This window comes from Sitophilus oryzae, unplaced genomic scaffold, assembly GCF_002938485.1.
Source record: "Sitophilus oryzae breed Bouriz unplaced genomic scaffold, Soryzae_2.0 scaffold_910_pilon_pilon, whole genome shotgun sequence".
Lineage (NCBI taxonomy): Eukaryota > Metazoa > Arthropoda > Insecta > Coleoptera > Curculionidae > Sitophilus > Sitophilus oryzae.
The window spans coordinates 1538387-1559118 of record NW_022147540.1 but is presented as its reverse complement, the minus strand read 5'-3'; the positions used below and the strand labels follow the sequence as shown (position 1 = coordinate 1559118).

The 20732-nt window shown below is 32.7% G+C and overlaps 1 protein-coding gene across 1 annotated transcript in view; it reads left to right on the top strand.

Moving 5' to 3' along the window:
• Positions 1-20732, top strand: part of LOC115890772 (Down syndrome cell adhesion molecule-like protein Dscam2) — a 196229-nt gene that overhangs the window by 137588 nt on the left and 37909 nt on the right. The window contains exon 11 of the mRNA XM_030911106.1: positions 10006-10293. Within this exon, the coding sequence (XP_030766966.1) occupies positions 10006-10293 (288 nt within the window). The remainder of the gene's footprint in view (positions 1-10005; positions 10294-20732) is intronic.

Here is a 20732-nt window from a genome sequence, read left to right as displayed (position 1 = left end):
TAGATTCTGTCAACGAGAAACACACAGGAGTCTACACTTGTCAAGTTGAAAATAAAGCTGGAGTTGCTCATTTTTCCGCGACCCTAAACGTCAATGGTAGATAATTAATTGATTATTAGTTTATATTTGTATATTTGCTTTTAGACAAATTATTTTTTAGTGTCCTTGTTCCTTCCTTAATTTTTGCTAATTTCCAAAACACATGGGCCTCTCATAATGTAATGACATTTTGGTTTTTTATGTCTTCTTCTCATTTTAGTTGCTCCCCAAATTATACCGTTTGATTTTGGAACTGAACCAATCAACTCTGGGGATTCTACTTCGATAGTTTGTAGTATAAATAAAGGGGATTTGCCAGTGAACCTATCATGGCTCCATAACAACGTCAGTATAGGCTACATAGGTGGAATAGTTGCAACGAAAGTTGGGAGCAAAGCTAGCACTATAACCATAGATTCTGTTCAAGGAGAACATGCCGGGATTTATACCTGTTTAGCAGAAAACAAAGCAGGAATTGCTAGTTTTTCTTCAAAGCTTAATGTTAATGGTATCGATAAATTCATATTAGAACTTAAATTTATTTAGTTTTGCTAGTTTGCTTAGAAATTTTATTTTATTTATAGTCCCACCTCAAATTGTACCTTTCAATTTTGGTGAAGAACAACTCAATTCTGGTGATTCTGCCATGACTGGTTGCAGTATTTCTAAAGGAGATTTGCCAATCAATATTTCTTGGCTACACAACAATATTAGCGTGGGGTATGTTGAGGGTGTGTTGATCACTAAGGCAGGGAAGAAAGCCAGCACTATTACTATAGATTCTGTCAACGAGAAACACGCAGGAGTCTACACTTGTCAAGTTGAAAATAAAGCTGGAGTTGTTCATTATTCAGCGACCTTAAACGTCAATGGTAGACAATTCATTGACTTATTAGTTTCTAGTTTTTTTTTGTTTTTAGATAATTAATTATTTTATAGTTCCCTTGTTCCTTCCTAAATTGCTACAAATTTCAAAAAAACACATGGGCTTCTGAAAATGTAAGGAAATATTGGTTTCCATGTTTTATTCTTCTCGTTCTAGTTGCTCCTCAAATAATACCTTTTGATTTTGGAACTGAACCAATCAACTCTGGTGATTCTACTTCGGTATTATGTAGTATAAATAAAGGTGATTTACCAGTGAACCTGTCATGGCTCCATAACAACATCAGTATTGGCTACATAGGTGGAATAGTAGCTAACAAAGTAGGCAACAAAGCTATTACGATTGCTATAGATTCAGTCCAAGGAGAGCATGCTGGAATTTATACATGTTTAGCAGAAAACAAAGCTGGAATTGCTAGTTTCTCTTCGAAGCTTAACGTTAATGGTATCGATAAATTCATATTAGAACTTAAAGTTTATTTAGTTTTGCTAGTTTCTTTAGAAATTTTATTTTATTTATAGTCCCACCTCAAATTGTACCTTTCAATTTTGGTGAAGAACTACTCAATTCGGGAGATTCAGCTTCAATAACGTGCAGTATTTCTAAAGGAGATTTGCCAATTAAAATTTCTTGGTTGCATAACAATATTAGCGTGGGATATGTTGAGGGTGTGTTGATCACTAAAGCCGGAAAGAAAGCCAGCATGATCACTATAGATTCTGTCAACGAGAAACACACAGGAGTGTACACTTGTCAAGCTGAAAATAAAGCTGGAGTTGCTCATTATTCCGCGATTTTAAACGTCAATGGTAGATAATTAAAACAATTTTGTTAGTTTATATTTTTTAATATTTGATTTTAGAACATTTTTACTTATTTTAGTCCTCTTGCTCCTTCCTTAATTTTTACCAATTTCTAAAACACATGGGCCTCTGAAAATGCAAGGAAATATTAGTTTCTATATCATATTCTTCTCGTTGTAGTTGCTCCTCAAATAATACCGTTTGATTTTGGAACTGAACCAATCAACTCTGGTGATTCTACTTCGATAGTTTGTAGTATAAATAAAGGTGACTTGCCAGTGAATCTGTCATGGCTCCATAACAACGTCAGTATAGGCTACGTCGGTGGAATACTTGTCACCAAAGCCGGCAAGAAAGCTAGCACTATTACTATAGATTCTGTTCAAGGAGAACATGCGGGGATTTATACCTGTTTAGCAGAAAACAAAGCAGGAATTGCTAGTTTTTCTTCAAAGCTTAACGTTAATGGTATCGATAAATTCATATTAGAACTTAAATTTATTTAGTTTTGCTAGTTTGCTTAGAAATTTTATTTTATTTATAGTCCCACCTCAAATCGTTCCTTTTGATTTTGGAGAAGAATCAATAAATTCTGGAGATTTAACATCATTAACTTGCTCAGTTCACAAAGGCGATCTTCCAATCAATATCTCTTGGATGCACAATAATATTAGTATAGGTTACGTCGATGGTATAATGATAACTAAGGCTGGTAAAAAGATCAGTACAGTTTCTATTGATTCTGTCGAAGAAAATCACGCAGGCTTGTATACTTGTATTGCTGAAAATCAAGCTGGTTCAACACGGTATTCTGCTATGTTAAACGTCAACGGTAAAAGAACTCAGACAAACTTTTTGTATATAACTCTTTTTATATTTATTTTTTTGTATGTTTTCTTATATTTCACAATATTCCTAGTTCCACCTCAAATACTACCCTTCGATTTCGGTGAAGAAAGTGTAAATTCTGGAGACTTGGCATCATTGACGTGCTCAGTGCATAAGGGAGACCTTCCCATAAACATATCGTGGCTCCATAATAATCTGAGTATAGGCTACATGGATGGGGTGATGACAACAAAAGCTGGCAAAAAAGTCAGCACTGTCACCATAGATTCTGTTCATCATTCGCACGCGGGAAAGTATACTTGCCTGGCTGAAAATATGGCTGGCGTATCGCATTATTCTACCATTTTAAATGTTAATGGTAAACTTTTGTGTTTTTTATGTATCTCCTTTTGTTTTTATTACTTCTAAGTTTAATATTCACAATTCCTCTTTGACACTACCTGCTCTCCTATATTATCCTTTCATCAATTCAAGTCTAAACGTAATCAGTACTGTGAGAAATTATAATTCTACTTCTGGACAATATACATATTTTTGCTGACATAATAACTGATATATTCCAGTGTTCTACTATCAATACGTTTTAATGCTTAAACTACTGCTATATTTTTAAATATTTCCTTTGTACTCATTTTTGTGAATTCTAACTATACTCTTCATAGTTCCTCCACAAATACTATCCTTCGATTTTGGCGAAGAATCTGTCAATTCTGGAGACCTAGCATCTCTAACTTGCTCAGTACACAAAGGCGATCTCCCTATAAACATATCTTGGCTTCACAATAACGTCAGCATAGGTTACATGGAGGGCTTGGTAGTAACAAAAGTCAGTAAGAAAGTCAGTACGATTACTATCGATTCAGTTCAAGAGAACCATTCAGGCCAATACACTTGTATTGCTGAAAATAAAGCTGGAAGTTCACAATATACTGCGGTACTTAATGTAAACGGTAAAATATTATACTAAATCATTTTGCATGTAGTATTTAAGTATTTTTTAAATATCTATTCCTCCCTGGGCCTCTCCTTTTATAAAATTTCTAAAGTCAAACGGTGAATTATATTTCTTTTCAGTACCACCCCAAATAATGCCCTTTAATTTTGGTGAAGAAACTATTAATTCTGGAGATCCAGCATCACTAACATGCTTAGTACACAAAGGTGATCTACCAGTTAAGATCATCTGGTTTCATAATAATAAATCCTTAGACTTAAATGGATATAATCTGGGTATATCTGTAAATCTTAATGGAAAAAAAGCTAGTATGCTTACTATAGATTCAGTTAACGAAGAACACAGCGGAAATTATAGTTGTGTTGCTGTGAACAGCGCTGGCATGGACAGATACAGTGCCATGTTAAATGTAAATGGTACTCATTTAATTTATGATTCTCTTCGTAGTGTATTTATTTGTATTTTATTTTTTTGTTCCCAAAAACTCTGCCCTTTTTTATATCAAATCAATATAATATGTTTTTATAGTTTCACCTCAGATATCTCCCTTTGATTTTGGTGAAGAACCCATCAATTTTGGGGAGTATGCTTCCGTACAATGCTCAGTGCACAAAGGAGACTTACCCATCAATATAGCTTGGTTACATAACAACATTAGCGTGGGCTATATAGACGGGATTCAAGTAACGAAAGTTGGTAAAAAAGCTAGCTCAATTACCATAGATTCGGTAACAGAAGCTCACGCTGGCTTGTATACCTGTATGGTAGAAAATAAAGCTGGCAAGACCCATTATTCTGCAGAATTACGCGTTAATGGTACAAATAAGATCCATGTAGATTTTTCTGTAGCATGCAGTTATTTATTTTTGTATATATTATTTAGTTATTTCAACCTTCTTTCAGTCCTACCTCAAATTTTACCTTTTGATTTTGGAGAAGCCTCTGTAAATGCCGGCGATGTGACTTCTGCTACTTGCACAGTTCACAAAGGGGACCTTCCAATCAATGTTACCTGGTTGCATAATAATAAACCTGTAGGTTCTAATGATGGGATCTATATACAAGCTCGCAAGAAAGTTAGTTTGATAAGTATTGATGATGTTAGTGAAAAGCATTCAGGAAATTATACTTGCATAGCTCAGAATATTGCTGGGTTCGATAGCTTCACCGCCGAGTTACATGTTAATGGTAGATTTATCACTGTTTTTTATGTAGTGTTGTTTGTTTTTAATTTGTTATTCTTTATTCTTAGATATTTTAATATTATTTTCTCCTCTAAATTTGTCCTGAAAATTTTCCTTCTTATTTTGTTATCCAGTTAGTTCTTGTGATGAGGTATATTTAATGTCACGTGGTGGCATGTTTGAATCAAATATCTTCAACAATCTACGGTTATGATTACTAGACCTTGATTCTACATAATTTTTTTCTGCCACAACAAAAAATTGTTTTCTTGTATGTTTTATTACTTGGTTTTCCCTGAATTGAATTGAAACAATGTTTTGTTTATGAACCCCTAAATTTAATGTCTCGTCTTGAGAAAAAAAACGGATTTAAATTATATCATTCTGTCATTATTTCTGTTTATTCTTAGAACTATACGTTATAGACTTGTAATTTATAGACAAACTTCCTGTTGTCTCGTTTAATTTCGGTTTGTTTCGAGCTACTTCGACGTGTCGGTTTCATAAAAATGGTAAAAAGGCGGTTTTTTCATAAATCTGAGGGAAACAAGTAAACAAAGACGTTTCTAAAATAGCTGTTGTTACGATGATATTTCGTCAATTACATCTCGTTTCATGTTGATATACAGGGTGTTTCAACGAGATTCCTCACGTAAAAATAGGACTTACTTTTCATATCAACATAGTTCCGATTCTGCTTTGTTTCGTAGCTACAGGGAGTTAAAATCTTAATAATCTTTCGATTTATTATAATTTTCTTCCAACTACTTTTAGTAATTCCAATGAAATTTTGAGAGTAAAATGTCCTATAAGTGCTATATAATTTAATGCTAAAAAAGTGTTGATAAATTCATCAGGGACGTGCATATGGGTTATCACTGGAATATTTTTCAAAAAAAACATGTGCGCCACTGACTTTTTTCTTTTGATATCAAAATTGTGTAGGTCGTTTAATGCCAATTAAAAGTTATCTCTTGATATTTTGTCGAATTCGGCCGCCTTGATGCGATAAACGTAATTTTATTAATCACAATAATTAATAAAATTAAAATTAATAAATTATATATTTTACCTAATTTATTATTAAATATTATTACTATTAGTTCAATCTACAGCAATTTCCAATAAAAAAATAATGATATTTAAGATAATTACAACCTAATTTTAAAAAGCATCCTAAAACTATGCATTTCCATACCCATGTTTATAGGAACTTTTTTTCATATTTTTTGATGAGGAATCAATGAGTACTTATTTAAAACTTTCGCGTGTTAATGATATTAAATTTTTTTAAAGGTTGCTATGAGATTTGGATCTAGGCAAATTAATAAAATTGCGTTTATCTCATTAAGGAGGCCGCAATCGACAAAATATCAAGAAAACAGCTTTTAATCGGCATTAAACTGCTTACACTATTTCGCTAACAAGATAAAAAAAAGTCAGTGGCGTACATGCTTTTTTTAGAAAAATATTCCAGTGATAATTAACCCATATGCACGCCCCTGGTGAATATATCGACACTTTATTAGCTTTAAAATATGTCGCATTTACAGTAACTTTTACCCTGAAAATTTTATCAAAACGCTAAATGCACTTAAAAATTATAATAAATCGAAAAAATATTAAAACTTTAACACCCTGTAGCTACGAAACAAAGCAGAATCGGACCTATGTTGATATGAAAAATAAGTTTTATTTTTACGTGAGGAATCTGCCCACAAGAGATGACACATGTTTTTTGAAACACCCTGTATAGTAGATATCTCGGTAGATATTTAAGAACAAAACTTTTCACTTAATCTGCAGGAATATAATTACAATATTTTTATTATTTAATTTTATTACATATTGAATTTCTCTTTTAATACAATTTCAGTACCTCCTCAAATCTTGTCATTTGATTTTGGAGAACCGTCAGTAAATGCTGGCGACGTAACTTCTACTATGTGCACAGTGCACAAAGGTGATCTTCCTGTAAACGTCACCTGGTTACACAATGGAAAGGCCATCACTTCCAATGATGGAATTTTTATTCAACTCCGTAAAAAAGTTAGTAGTATTACAATTGATGACGTCAACGAAACTCATTCTGGAAACTACACATGTATCGCTCAGAATTCTGCTGGGCTAGATACTTTTACAGCTGAGCTACATATCAACGGTAGAATATTAATATTACTGTTGATTTTTTTAGTGTTTTATGACCACCCTCCTTAACCAAATACACCTAAAATCCCTATTCTTAATTAGAATTAACTGATTTCTCCAGTGATTCCCCAAATTCTTCCTTTCGATTTTGGAGAAGAGTCAGCTCACTCAGGAGACTCTAAGACACTAAGCATCGATAGCATTGAAGCTGTTCATAATGGAAGCTACGAATGCGTGGCAGTAGTGCTAGTAGTGGCTACCGTGACGGTAGTACCTAACTATAATTTAGAGTTGCTTGTTAGTCGGTATTCGGAATATATCAGAATTTTTTGATTATATTATGATATTGAGTGCAATGGGAGGTTATTGGTGTTTTATTAATTATACACAGTATAATATTTTATAGTAAAATATGTTTTAATGAAAACTATGCTATAGGAGGTGTAAAAATAATATTTTGGTTTGGTCTTTACTGTATCTTTTGCTGAAGTTTTGATAGATTGCATTGACAAGTTTTTTAAATGGAAAAAATAAACCGCTATTATCTGTCAATTTTAAGACTTCAGATCAAAACTACAGTTTAGCTCATTGTGCTACTATTTCTACGCTTTCTATGACATCGTTTTCAATCGGTCATGCGGTATATACAGTGCCTGCCAAAATTTTTTGCAACAAACAGTATTTTTTATATTATTGAGTTACAGAATAAAAGTTTGCGTGTAATAAAATGTTTTTTGCAAGCCAGTTTCACTCGTAAGTTTAGTCTGAGGAAGATGCTCTCTCATTTTTGACTATTCCATATACAGGGTGGTCCGAACTAAATTCCGGAAACTTCGGCAGCTTATTCTGCAAATAAAAATAAGTAAAAAAGTTCGTATAAATGTATGTCCTAAAATGCTTAGTTTCGGAGATACAGGGTGTAGGAGTTTCATTTTTATTTCGATATTTTCCAAATATACCGTCAATAATTGGATGAAAATTGATCTGGGAGTTTTTTGACATGAGAAATTTGATTTTGATGTCAATATGACTCCTACTAGTAGAGGGCGCCACCTACATATTTTTAAACTGGTTTGAAGAGTAATAACTTTACGTCCGTACCTGTATAAAACTACTGAGTAAAAAACGTACATTTACGACGTTTTTCACGTGAAAAAGGTCTCTTGGTAAAAATCGCTACGAGTAATGGTTTTCGAGATATTTGGAATCGAAATTATCAATACCTGTCATCGTTGACATAAATTAAACATGTTGACTAAATAGTTATTAGACTGTTTTATCATCATTTTTTGCAGAAAAATTTATGATTAATTTAAAAAATAAAAATTTCGCAAATTTATTATTTCAGTGAAATAACTATCTAACTCAACGTGTTTCTTTTTTGTCAATAATGACATGTATTGTCTATTTCCATTCTAAATATCTTAAGAACGGTTGCTCGTAGCGATTTTTACAAAGAGATATTTTTTACGTAAAATGTCACAGAGATGTATATTTTTTCGCTCGGTAGTTTTATACAGGTACGGATAAAAAATTATTACGCTTCAAAACAGTTAAAACACAAGTAGGTGGCGCCCTCTACTAGTAGGAGTCATATTGACACCAAAATCAAATTTCTCATGTCAAAAAACTCCCAGACACCAATTTTCATCCAAGTATTGACGTTACTTCAGAGATTATTTAGAAAAAAACGAAATAGAAATGAAATTTCAACAGCCTGTATCTCTGAAAGAAAGCATTTAAGGACATACATTTGTACGAACTTTTTTACTTATTTTTATCTGCAGAATATGCTGCCGAAGTTTCCGGAATACAGTTTGGACCACCCTGTATATCTAAAATCATTGTCGCACATCACTAAAATCATATTATTTCTGGGACTGTTTTAAAAGGAACATCAAACAAGAGAAAGAGTGGATCTACTAGTTATCCTGTAAACACGGTGAGTCGTATATTGGAAAAACGAAACATCCTCTATCTTTATTCAAGTTTGGAAATTTCCCCAATAGAATTATTAAGCACGTTGAGCTAAATCCACATATCCTTTTTTCGATAATTCAATAATAAAAAAAATACTTTAAATGCTTTTTTCATAATATGTTAAAGTTAGATTTTTTTACCTTTTAAAGTTTTACCACACATAACTCCCTTCGCGTTTGAAGAAGAGGCAAACACAGGAGACAGTACACAGACCCAATGTTACATAAACAAGGGCGATATGCCTCTAGAGTTTTCCTGGAAACTAAACAATGTTCCAATAGAGAAAACTTCAGGCATCAACGTTGGTCTTTTTGGGAAAAAGACTTCTGTTTTAAGTATTGACTCAGTGAATGAAAGACATGCAGGAAACTACACTTGTCTAGCGTCAAACCAAGCAGGAACTGACAGCTACACTGCTCAGTTAGTGGTTAAGGGTACTTTTTTAGAACACTATCTTAGATTTAAAGTTTTTATAAATCTAATATGAATTCACGTTAAATAACTCACAAGAAGAAACAGTGTTGGACAGACATTTTTGGATTTCTTTAATATACAGGATGTCCCAATATTACGAGGACATACAACCACTACGTATTTTTGGAAACAAAATACTTTTCTGGACACAATTCGCCTCTAGTGTGAAAGTGCTTCGTTTGTCCGTTAGAGGACAACACTCAGAAATAAAAATTTGGCTGGTTCATTTCTTGAACAGATTTCTGGATTTTTCGTCATTAGAAAAAAATGTAACCCAATAAAAAAGTTATTTTTTGTAAACACCACTGTGTTGATCCAACGGAGACCAATTTAATAAATAAAAAGTAAATAATGTTTATTGTGCAAATGTAAAAAAGTACAAACATATAACAAATTAAAGGCAATAATTAATCCACATTCCACAAAAAGGTTGGAGATTTGTCAGTTAAAATTTTTGTCAGGTTACTTTTTTTTGTGTCTTTGATTTTAATAAACATAAAATAAATAAACATAACATAAATAAGTAAAAAAATAAAAAAACATCCCTAAAAATATTTGCACTGTTTTAAGACTTGTATATTAAAGAATTCTGTGAATTTCAAGACTTGTTTCTACTTGTATTTTACTCACAATATTAGAAAGTTTGCATGTACATTTTGTTTCAAAACTTGCATACAATTTTTCCAGTTCTACCCAAAATTCACCCCTTCAGTTTCGGTGATGAACCCTCACCAGCTGGTGAAACTATATCTGTCCAATGCACCATTTCCATTGGTGATTTACCCGTTGAATTTTCCTGGATGTTCAATGGAAAACCAATCAATCACGAGGATAGCATTAGTATTGCATCATTTGGAAAGAAAGTCTCTGTGCTGAATATAGACAGCATCAGTGAATTACACGCTGGAAACTATACTTGTATAGCTGCAAATAAAGCTGGGATGGCAAGCTATACTGCCCAGCTTGTTGTTAAGGGTATTTAAAACAGATAATACTGTTTTTATATGTTTATAGTCGTTTTTATTTGTTATTAACCCAATTTCTAATGATATTTTACCTCTGGGCGATTTTTGTATCTCACGAATAGACAAAACCCTTATCTTTAACTCAATACTTTAACACTCTCAACGATTATGCACAATATATGGTGATTTTGGTGAAGGTTCTTATATTTCTCTAACTCTTCTCCCATTACTTTCAGCGTTACCGAAAATTCAACCTTTCGATTTTGGCGGAGACACACCTTTTGAAGGTGAAACAGTGTCTGTTCAATGCATCATAGCCAGCGGTGATATACCTGTCAATTTTTCATGGATGCTTAATGACAGACCTGTCAAAAATTACGACGAAATAAGCGTGTCTTCTGTCGGAAAGAAGATCTCCGTTTTGAGCATTGACAGTATCAATGAGAATCACGTAGGAAACTATACTTTTACTGCTTGTAATCAGGCTGGGGTGTCTAGTTTTACTGCAGAGTTATCTGTTAAGGGTACAAAATTATTGTTATTTGCATCTATGTTAATTCCATTTCCTAGTTTATCCTAACTTTAACCTTTTTTCCTGTAATGCTTCAAACCTCCAAAATAAGACAAAATACTATTCCTGTTAGACCCACTATACATTTGGCAGTTTTTCTATCTTTGTTTATCAAGTCTTGTGTTGTTATTGAAGCTGTGTCTTCAATAAGATTTTTTGGGTTTTCAGATCAAAATTTGGTTTAATGTCTTTAACAGAACTTCACTGTTACTTTTAATCTATTGGTTATATTTGTAGCATTTTCTTCTCAATGATGTTTTGTTATTTCAAGATAATAAATATTCTTTGCATGTTTATTCCGGAGATGAAACTTGCTTAGATTTTCTTTATAAACTTTACTACGAGTACTTCAAAGTACATTTAACATTTGCTATAGAGAAATTAGAGAACATATTGTTGTTGCTATATAGAATACATTGAAATGAAGTTACCTCATATGACAACATCCTGTAGTTTTAAAAATATTCTTTTCTTTCAACATTTTATCAATTTTTTTTGTGTCAATTTTTTTTTGATCTGATCTAACAGTTTGTTTGTTATTTACTTTTGTATATATTTTGTTTTGTACCTTTTATTATAATTAATTTGTTTTGTGATCTATAAATTTCTTCATTTTAATTTGTAATTGATACCTTAATTGATACAGTACGACCCATTCTGTAACTTCTAAATAATTGAAAAAAATTAAAACTAAATTGGCTCTTGCTGTTGAATGGGGTATATAAATTAAAATAATGTTACGTTTTTCGTCGGTTCCGTGTGGATAGAAAGTCACAATTTATTTAAACACTATTTATTTAACACTAATTAACAAAAACAATAACGATAAAAGACTTATAGGACTATTTACAAACGATTTATAACTAAGAATTTATTTTGAATTTTAGCGCGTCAACTGTATATTTATAACTGCCCTCTCTAGGCCACAGCCGCCGGCTTTTATACCTACAGTTAAAGTTTACTAGAATAGTCCATAGATCGTTAGGTGCATAGAGAAGGTTTTTGAATGTTCTCGTATGTACTACTCCATTCCAGTGGAACTCGATCCTTCTCGAATCTTCGAATGAAGCATTGCGGTGTCTATGCGATGTTAAGGTCATCCGAGGGCGGGCCATATTGTTAGGTTAGGTCGAGTCCACACCGGTCCGCAACAATAAAATAAAATAAAATAACATGACATTATTTAAGTTTAATTTGAACTAAATGAGCTTTTTGTATTATTATTTATGAAACATAATTATATGAATTAAAAATTTTAAACTTTTTTCAGTATCTCCTAAAATTCACCCATTTTCTTTTGGTGATGAACCAGCTTTTGAAGGTGACACTGTCTCGGTTCAGTGCATTATATCAACGGGTGATTTGCCGGTAATATTTCGTTGGTTATTAAATATGAAACCTCTGGACACTTTACACGACATAACCATCGCATCTATGGGAAAAAAGATCTCTGCTTTGACTATAGATAGTATTAGTAGGGAACATGTAGGTAACTATACTTGTGAAGCTACCAACAAAGCAGGAACTTCAAGTTATACTACACAATTGAATATCAAGGGTACACATAATTTTTTTATAGTATTTTTTTATTTTTTCCTGTTGATCCAAAAAGCATTACCCTAATTACTCTGGTAGATATCGATGGGACATAAAATGTGTTGAAGAGTGTGAGTATTACTGGGTAGTATCTCCTCTTTATTTTTATCTGATATCTGTTAACTTTTCTTTGACTGAAATATTAAATTTTGGTTTACATCGATTTAGTACACTTAAAACAATCATTTTAATTTCGTTTAGTTGCTCCAAAGCTTCATGCTTTCTCTTTCGGTGAAGAACCATCATACATGGGTGAATCTACGACAGCTAGTTGTAACTTAGCTCAAGGCGACCTACCAATAACCTTCTCTTGGATGTTGAACGGGAAACTAATAAATCATATAGATGGAATAAATATCGGTTCATTTGGAAAAAAGACCTCTGTCCTGGCATTCGACAGTTTGACAGATAAGCATGCAGGAAACTACACCTGCGTTGCATCAAATAAAGCTGGAACCTCTAGTTTTACTGCAGAGTTACATGTTAAGGGTACAATGTTTGGTTCTGTAGTTTTTTAAAGTTTTTTTTTTTAATCTTAAACCTATTTAAACCTTTTTTCCTTTAGTTTTACCTAGAATCACACCGTTTTACTTCGAAGACAACCCTGTACACGCTGGCCAATCTGTACAAGTGGGATGTTTTGTTTCTGAGGGAGATTTACCCTTGAAATTGACATGGAAATTTAATGGAAGTGATCTAATAGATTTACTAGATGTATCTACAGCGTTTGTGGGAAAAAGAACTACGATTCTTTCTATAGATTCTGTTTCGTATTCTCATGCAGGGACTTATACCTGTTTGGCAGAAAACCAAGCAGGCAAAGCGGAGATTTCTGCGGATCTACAAGTTAATGGTTATTTTAAACATATTAAAAGCTTTACAGTCATTTTGTTTTCATGCTTTTGTGTAGCTTGACTATTAAACCATTTATTTACACCAAAATGATTATATTTTTAAGATAAAAACACTCAGTGCAAAGATTCTTATTAACAAACTTAGGTTTGGTGAACTTATTATATGTTTTAAATGTTATGAAAATCGCTTTAATTTGATTTAGTTGCTCCCAAGCTTCATGCGTTCTCTTTTGGAGACGAGCCATCATATATGGGTGAATCTACCACAGTTAGTTGTAACTTAGCTCAAGGAGACCTACCAATAACCTTTTCTTGGATGTTAAACGGAAAATTAATCGCTGATATAGATGGAATAAATACAGCGTCTTTTGGTAAAAAGGCTTCTGTATTATCATTTGACAGTTTGACAGATAAGCATGCAGGAAACTACACTTGCGTGGCATCAAATAAAGCTGGAACCTCTAGTTTTACTGCAGAGTTACATGTTAAGGGTACAATGTTTAGTCCTGTAGTTCTTTATATAGTTTTTTTTTTAATTTTAAACCTATTTAAACCTTTTTTCCCTTCAGTTTTGCCTAGAATCACACCGTTTTACTTCGAAGACAACCCTGTACACGGTGGTCAATCTGTACAAGTGGCATGTTTTGTTTCTGAGGGAGATCTACCTTTGAAATTGACCTGGAAATTTAATGGAAGTGATATAGTAGATTTACTAGATGTTTCTACAGCAGTTATGGGAAAAAGAACCACAATTCTTTCTATAGATTCTGTTTCGTACGCTCATGCAGGGAGTTATACCTGTTTGGCAGAAAATCAAGCAGGCAAAACGGAGATTTCTGCGGATCTACAAGTTAATGGTTATTCTAAACTTTCATGCTTTCATGTTTTAGTGTGGCTTGAGTTATTAAACCATTTATTTATACCAAACATTATTATTTTTTTAAGAGAATAACACTCAGTGCAAAGATTCTCATTAGCAAACCTAAAAAGTTTGGTGAGTTTGCTATAAATTTTAAATGTCGTTCAAACAAAATCAACGTCATGATAGTTCTCTTACAATAGAACCTTTGTTTCTTCTAGTTCCTCCTCAGATAGCTCCGTTTGATTTTGGTGAAACTCCTCTAAATGCTGGAGAGTTCCTTCAAGTAATGTGCACAGCCAAAGAGGGAGATTTACCTATTAAACTCCACTGGACGCTTAACGGAAAACCTTTAAATCTAACTTCAGATTTATCGGTATCGCCAGTTGGTAAAAGAGGATCTACATTGTCTATAGAAGCAATCAGTCACGCACATGTGGGCACATTTACATGTTTTGCCGAAAATCTAGCGGGAAAAACTAGTTTTTCTTCCGAATTAAGAGTCAACGGTTCGACAAAATTTTGAGTTATAGCTGCATGAGTGTAGTTTTAGTGTTTATATACCAGCTGATTTATAATTAAGTGGTAATATTTGAAAATTTTAATCTATAAATCAGTATTCTAAGATACAATTGCCATTTGTATTTATTATAATCAATATAATCAATGTTGAGTCTTTTAGACATTCTGTAGACACTCTCTCTTTTACAAGTTTCTGAAAAATGTATCTAAGCTTCAGTGTTAAGCGAAAAAATACTCGATTGCAACCAAAATGGCTATTATATGTCTCTTATTTGTAGCAATATATGGATTAATGTCTTTAAATATTAATATTTAATGGTAAATCAGCTTGCAACATTGAACTCCAATTTTTTCCATTTCCAGATCCTCTTTTTACATTTTTCAAAGAAAATATACTAGATACTACCTTATTTTTCTCTTATTTGCTCCTAGTACCACCAGAAATATCTCCATTTGATTTCGGAGACTCCCCAATACACGTTGGACACTCAGTTCAAGTTCAGTGTTTCATATCAGAGGGTGATTTACCATTGAAAATCACCTGGCAATTAAATCACAGCGATATCGACAAAAGTCTGGATCTGGCACCCATTCCAGTAGGCAAACGCAGCTCAATTCTAGCTATAGACTCCGTAACTTATGACCATGCTGGAAAATACACGTGCAAAGCTACTAATGCTGCCGGAGAAGCTGAGTTTACATCCGAGCTACAAGTTAATGGTTATTTTATATGTTATAACAATATCCGCTTTTGGGCTACCGTGTATAGATCTTGGAAAATAACAATACCTCCAAAAATACTAAGGCCTTTTGTGTCGTTAGTGACGTCATCACTAGTAGGTATAAATATGGTATTATTCACTGTAAGTGTCTTATTTATGGAGCATTATTTTTGGTAAAAATCTGAAATTTTGGTTGCCTATGTAAAAGAATATGAGCTATTGGGCTATATGGTGTTCCCAGATCTACCTGTAGCTATATAAACTTTTTTTTTTAATAGAATACTCCATATTTATTATTCCATCTTAAGATTCTACTTGGGATTCTAAAATATTTGCAGTGACACAACGCATGTCTATCTATAATTCCGTTTTAGAAATGTTGACATGGCTACCAAATCTAAACTATATGTACAGGGTGTCATGTTTTATGGGGTTTATCGTTTATGAGTAGAGATACAAAGGTGCGGTTTTCAAATCACTATGCTACTTTTTTATAAAACTAAAGATGCTACACGCACTTTTCTAGAAATGTCTAGTTAGGACGCGTACAGTGAATAAACCTGTATATAGTCTACCTGAATATGAATATAAATGAATAACTTTGAATTTTGACCGTTATTTTTTACCAACATGGCAAATATAAAATCCCTCTGTCCAAAAAGTTACTGATATTCTTTAAAATGAGTGCCTGAACGAATCAAATAGGTGACTCTTTTTACTTTCGTGAAATAGAAAAGGAAAATAATAAAACAAGTGACAGTTCTTCCCTTCTTGCAAAAATCAACATAAAAATGTCATAATTGACAAAAAGTAAAATGTCATCAGCCTTTGACATTTCTAAATATCAGACCAATGCCGTCTCTAATAGAACAGCCTCGGAGCGAGATTTATGACGTCACGCTAGTTAGATACCACGGATTAATAAATATGTTGTAGAATACATGGAAAACATAAATATTCCTCGTATTTTTGGTTTGTATTTTAAAAATGATATAGTTTACATGAAATATACATAATATACAGTTAATAAATACAATATATATATATATATATATATATATATATATATATATATATATATATATATATATATATATATATATATATATATATATATATACCTATTTATAGTAATAAATACTTTGGCAAATAAACTATGAACCATACAAATGCAGCAAATGTTTTACAATATACAAATAATGAATAGGTACATAAGATAATGGGTAAAATGTAAAATATATTTTAAATTTTGGGGTTTGAAAATCGATCTAATTTAACAAAAACATTCAATATCTACTAATAGTAATATATTATTATTTGCATTCACAAAATTTATATGTATATTTTGAAAGCATCAATGTTCGAAAAATTATATTTGCAAATAATACAATATCATAGAAAAAAAGGCGTCAGCGATGGCTATTAAATAAAGATCGCTGTCATTTTATATGTAAAAGTATTTTAAAATTTTTGATTTTCTTGGGATTTAGGTTCGGGAAAAACGCTGATTAAGTTTTAATTTGGTTTTTTACTATATTATATAGCTAACGTTTATAGCCTTCATCAGTGTTGTGTCATATGAAAAAAATAGTGTCGAATATAATTCAAAAAATTACATATACGAGGTATAATTATGTTTTCCGTGTATTCTACAACATAATTAATCCGTAGTATCTAACTAGCGTGACGTCACAAATTTCGCTCTGAGGCTGTTCTATTAGAGACGGCATCAGCATGGCGGCAAGTTGCTAACCTAATAAAATTTACACTAGAAAAGCCCGCGGGAACTGTCAAATTCAAAGTTATTCGTTTCACAGACTATACCAGACCTTTAATAGCTTTAGGGGTATTAATAATAATATTTTAAATAAAATTTTAGTTAAAACATATTTGCATATTACTTTTATGTATTATTTTAGGAGGTATTGGCCATTATATTGATCATAACCCTAATTATTTTACATTTAACAACATAACATCCATATCTTGTTCATTTAATATTAAGTCTCCCTTTTTTAGTACCTCCCCAAATCAACCCTTTCGATTTTGGCGATCAGCCAGTAAATAGCGGCGAGGTAGTCTCCGTATCTTGCGTAGTCAGCAAAGGCGACTTACCCATCGGGTTAAAATGGACCTTCCAAGGCAAAACCATCGATTCCATTGAAGGAATTAGCATACTGCGCACTACCAAACGTATTACCCAGTTAAACATTGATAACGTAAGAGATTTTCATAGTGGCGAGTACACCTGTGCTGCTAAAAACTCTGCGGGACTGGCTAGACATTCGGCATACTTATGAGTTAATGGTAGAATACTAGAAAAACTTAGTTTTAGATTAAATGTCTTATATATTCATCTTTTTTCAATTATTCATCGTGTTTATTTTTGTTTTCTTCATTGCACGTTGTTATTTTCTTGGTACTATACATCTTTTTCATAGTTCCACCAAGAATCACACCATTCTCCTTCGAAGACAACCCTCTGCATGAAGGTCAGTACACACAGGTCACATGTTTGATCGGAGAGGGTGATATTCCTGTTAAGATTAGTTGGAAACTTAACGGAAAGTATATAGATAATTTTGCGGAAATCACTGTGTCGATGATGGGGAAACGTAGTTCTATTTTGGCAATAGAATCAGTGATCTACCAAGTAGCGGGGAATTATAGTTGTGAAGCTAAAAATGCCGCGGGAAAGGCTGAGTATATCACAGAACTCCAAGTGAACGGTTATTAAAAACTATTTATATTTTATTTTAACAATAACACTTCTGTTAACATTGCCTTTGAAGAATCTATGAAGACCATTTTCTCTATGGCCATTTACTAGTACACAAATTTCATATTATCGATTATATTTTTGTTTTACTGGCAATATTTTCAGAAGTTGCAGATATATTTCTCTCCTTATTATTCCTTCATACATTTTTCCTATAAACCTTGTTTGAGAATCTTTGTGTTTCAATTGAAGTAGATATTTAACTTCTTTATGAAGGAGGTTTTTCTACAAGCAAATAAAACATATAAATAATTTTACAAAAATTGTCATACCTTTCGCGACATCTAACACCCAAATTCTTTTATTTTTCCAATTACTATACATTATTTTCTTAGTACTACATTTTATTTTCATAGTACCTCCCAGAATAACACCATTCTCGTTCGAAGAGAACCCTTTACATGAAGGGCAGTATGCTCAAGTCGCTTGTTCAGTTGGAGAAGGTGACATACCACTGACAGTAACTTGAAAACTAAATGGCAAACCTGTAGATAATTTATCAGAAATCGCCGTATCCATGGTTGGAAAACGTAGCTCAGTTCTAGCTATAGACTCAGTAACGCACTCTATAGCTGGAAATTACAGTTGTACAGCGACGAATATTGCTGGACAAGCAGAATACACTACGGAACTTCAAGTTAACGGTTAAAATCTTATAACTTTATTAAAATTAATTTTTATTTACTTTTAAAACTCCTATCAATCCTTAACATACACTCCTTTTTTCCATAGTTTCTCCAAGAATCGCTCCATTCTATTTTGAAGGCAACCCTCTCCATGAAGAAGCTTATGCCCAAGTAAATTGCTTAGTTACTGAAGGTGATGTTCCTCTAAATATTAGTTGGAAACTTAATGGAAAGCCTATTGATAAGTACTCAGAAATATCTGCCAATAAAGGAGGCAAAAGGAGTTCTTTGTTAACCATAGAGTCAGTGTCTTACACCATTGCAGGAAATTATACTTGTGAAGCCATTAATGCAGCTGGAAAATCATCTCACACTACAGAACTCCAAGTCAACGGTTATTAAACAGTATTTTTTTATTATTTTAGTAGTACTTAAAACCCAAATTATCAATGCAAGTGAACAGTTTTAATCCTATTTCTTTATTATCATCTTTACACGAAATTTTCTTCATAGTTTCTCCCAGAATCACCCCATTTTACTTTGAAGACAATTCTCTTCATGAAGGTTCTTATGCCCAAGTAAATTGTTTAGTTACTGAAGTAGACGTTCCTTTAAATAGTAGTTGGAAATTCAATGGAAAGCCTATAGACAAGTATTCAGAAATATCTGTCAATAAAGGAGGCAAAAGGAGTTCTTTGTTATCATCACAGAGTCAGCGTCTTACAGCATTGCAGAAAATTATACTAAAGAAATACAATGTATTTCGATTTGTATTTTTTTTAAATTTAATTAAAGCCTTTCCATCATCCTTACCATCAACTGATATAGCTTTTCCTTCACAGTTTTTCCAAGAATGGCCCCATTTTATTTTGAAGGCAACCCTCTACACGAAGGAGCTTATGCTCAAGTGAATTGTTTAGTTACTGAAGGAGACGTTCCCCTAAATATTTCTTGGAAGCTGAATGGAAAGTCTATTGATACTTATCCAGAAATATCAGTGAATAAGGGAGGCAAAAGGAGTTCCTTTCTAACCATAGAGTCAGTATCGTACACCATTGCAGGAAATTATACTTGTGAAGCTATGAACGCAGCTGGAAAATCATCTCACACTACAGAACTACAAGTTAACGGTTCTTAAACATCTTCATTGATTATTTTAGTAGTTTGTTCACGCTTTTATGTGAAAATTCAACCTTTTTCCTTCTTTTAGTTCCTCCCCAGATCACTCCTTTTGATTTTGGTGATGAACCAGTGAATTCCGGCGATACTATCCTTATTTCCTGCGTTGTGAACAAAGGTGACTTACCCATTGGGATTAAATGGACTTTTAATGGCAAATCGATTGACTTTAGGCAAAACGTAAACATAATGCGAACAAGCAAGCGTATAACCCAGCTTAGTATTGATGACGTCAATTATAGTCATAGCGGAGAGTATGTCTGCGCAGCAAAAAATGCTGCAGGCGTGTCCAAGTATTCTGCGTATCTTCGGGTTAATGGTAGATAGAATGTTGCGTGTTATATATAGTTAATGTTCATCATCACTGTTTTATTTTGTTTACATGTTTCTTCTAATCATGTCTTTGTTATCTCTTGCACAGTATCATCTTGTATCGCACTCCACACGAAGTTGTTTATGTTCAGATTAACTTTTTTGGACTTAAACTTAGACTATAATGTAATTTTAAAAAAAAATTAGGTAGATAAGTGTTGAAATCTCACATGGAGGTTAAATTTAGGAAGAGGAGTACATTTTAAAACGAATTAGTCTTTTTTAAAACAACTGGAAATTATTTTTAATATTGAATTGAAGGCTCTATGAAATACCTCCTTCGTCACAACGTTACAAGTTAATGTTTTCTATATTTATTAGTGGTTCTTCTTCTTCTTCTTCTTGTTTCTGGTTCTACTAGGAAGGCAA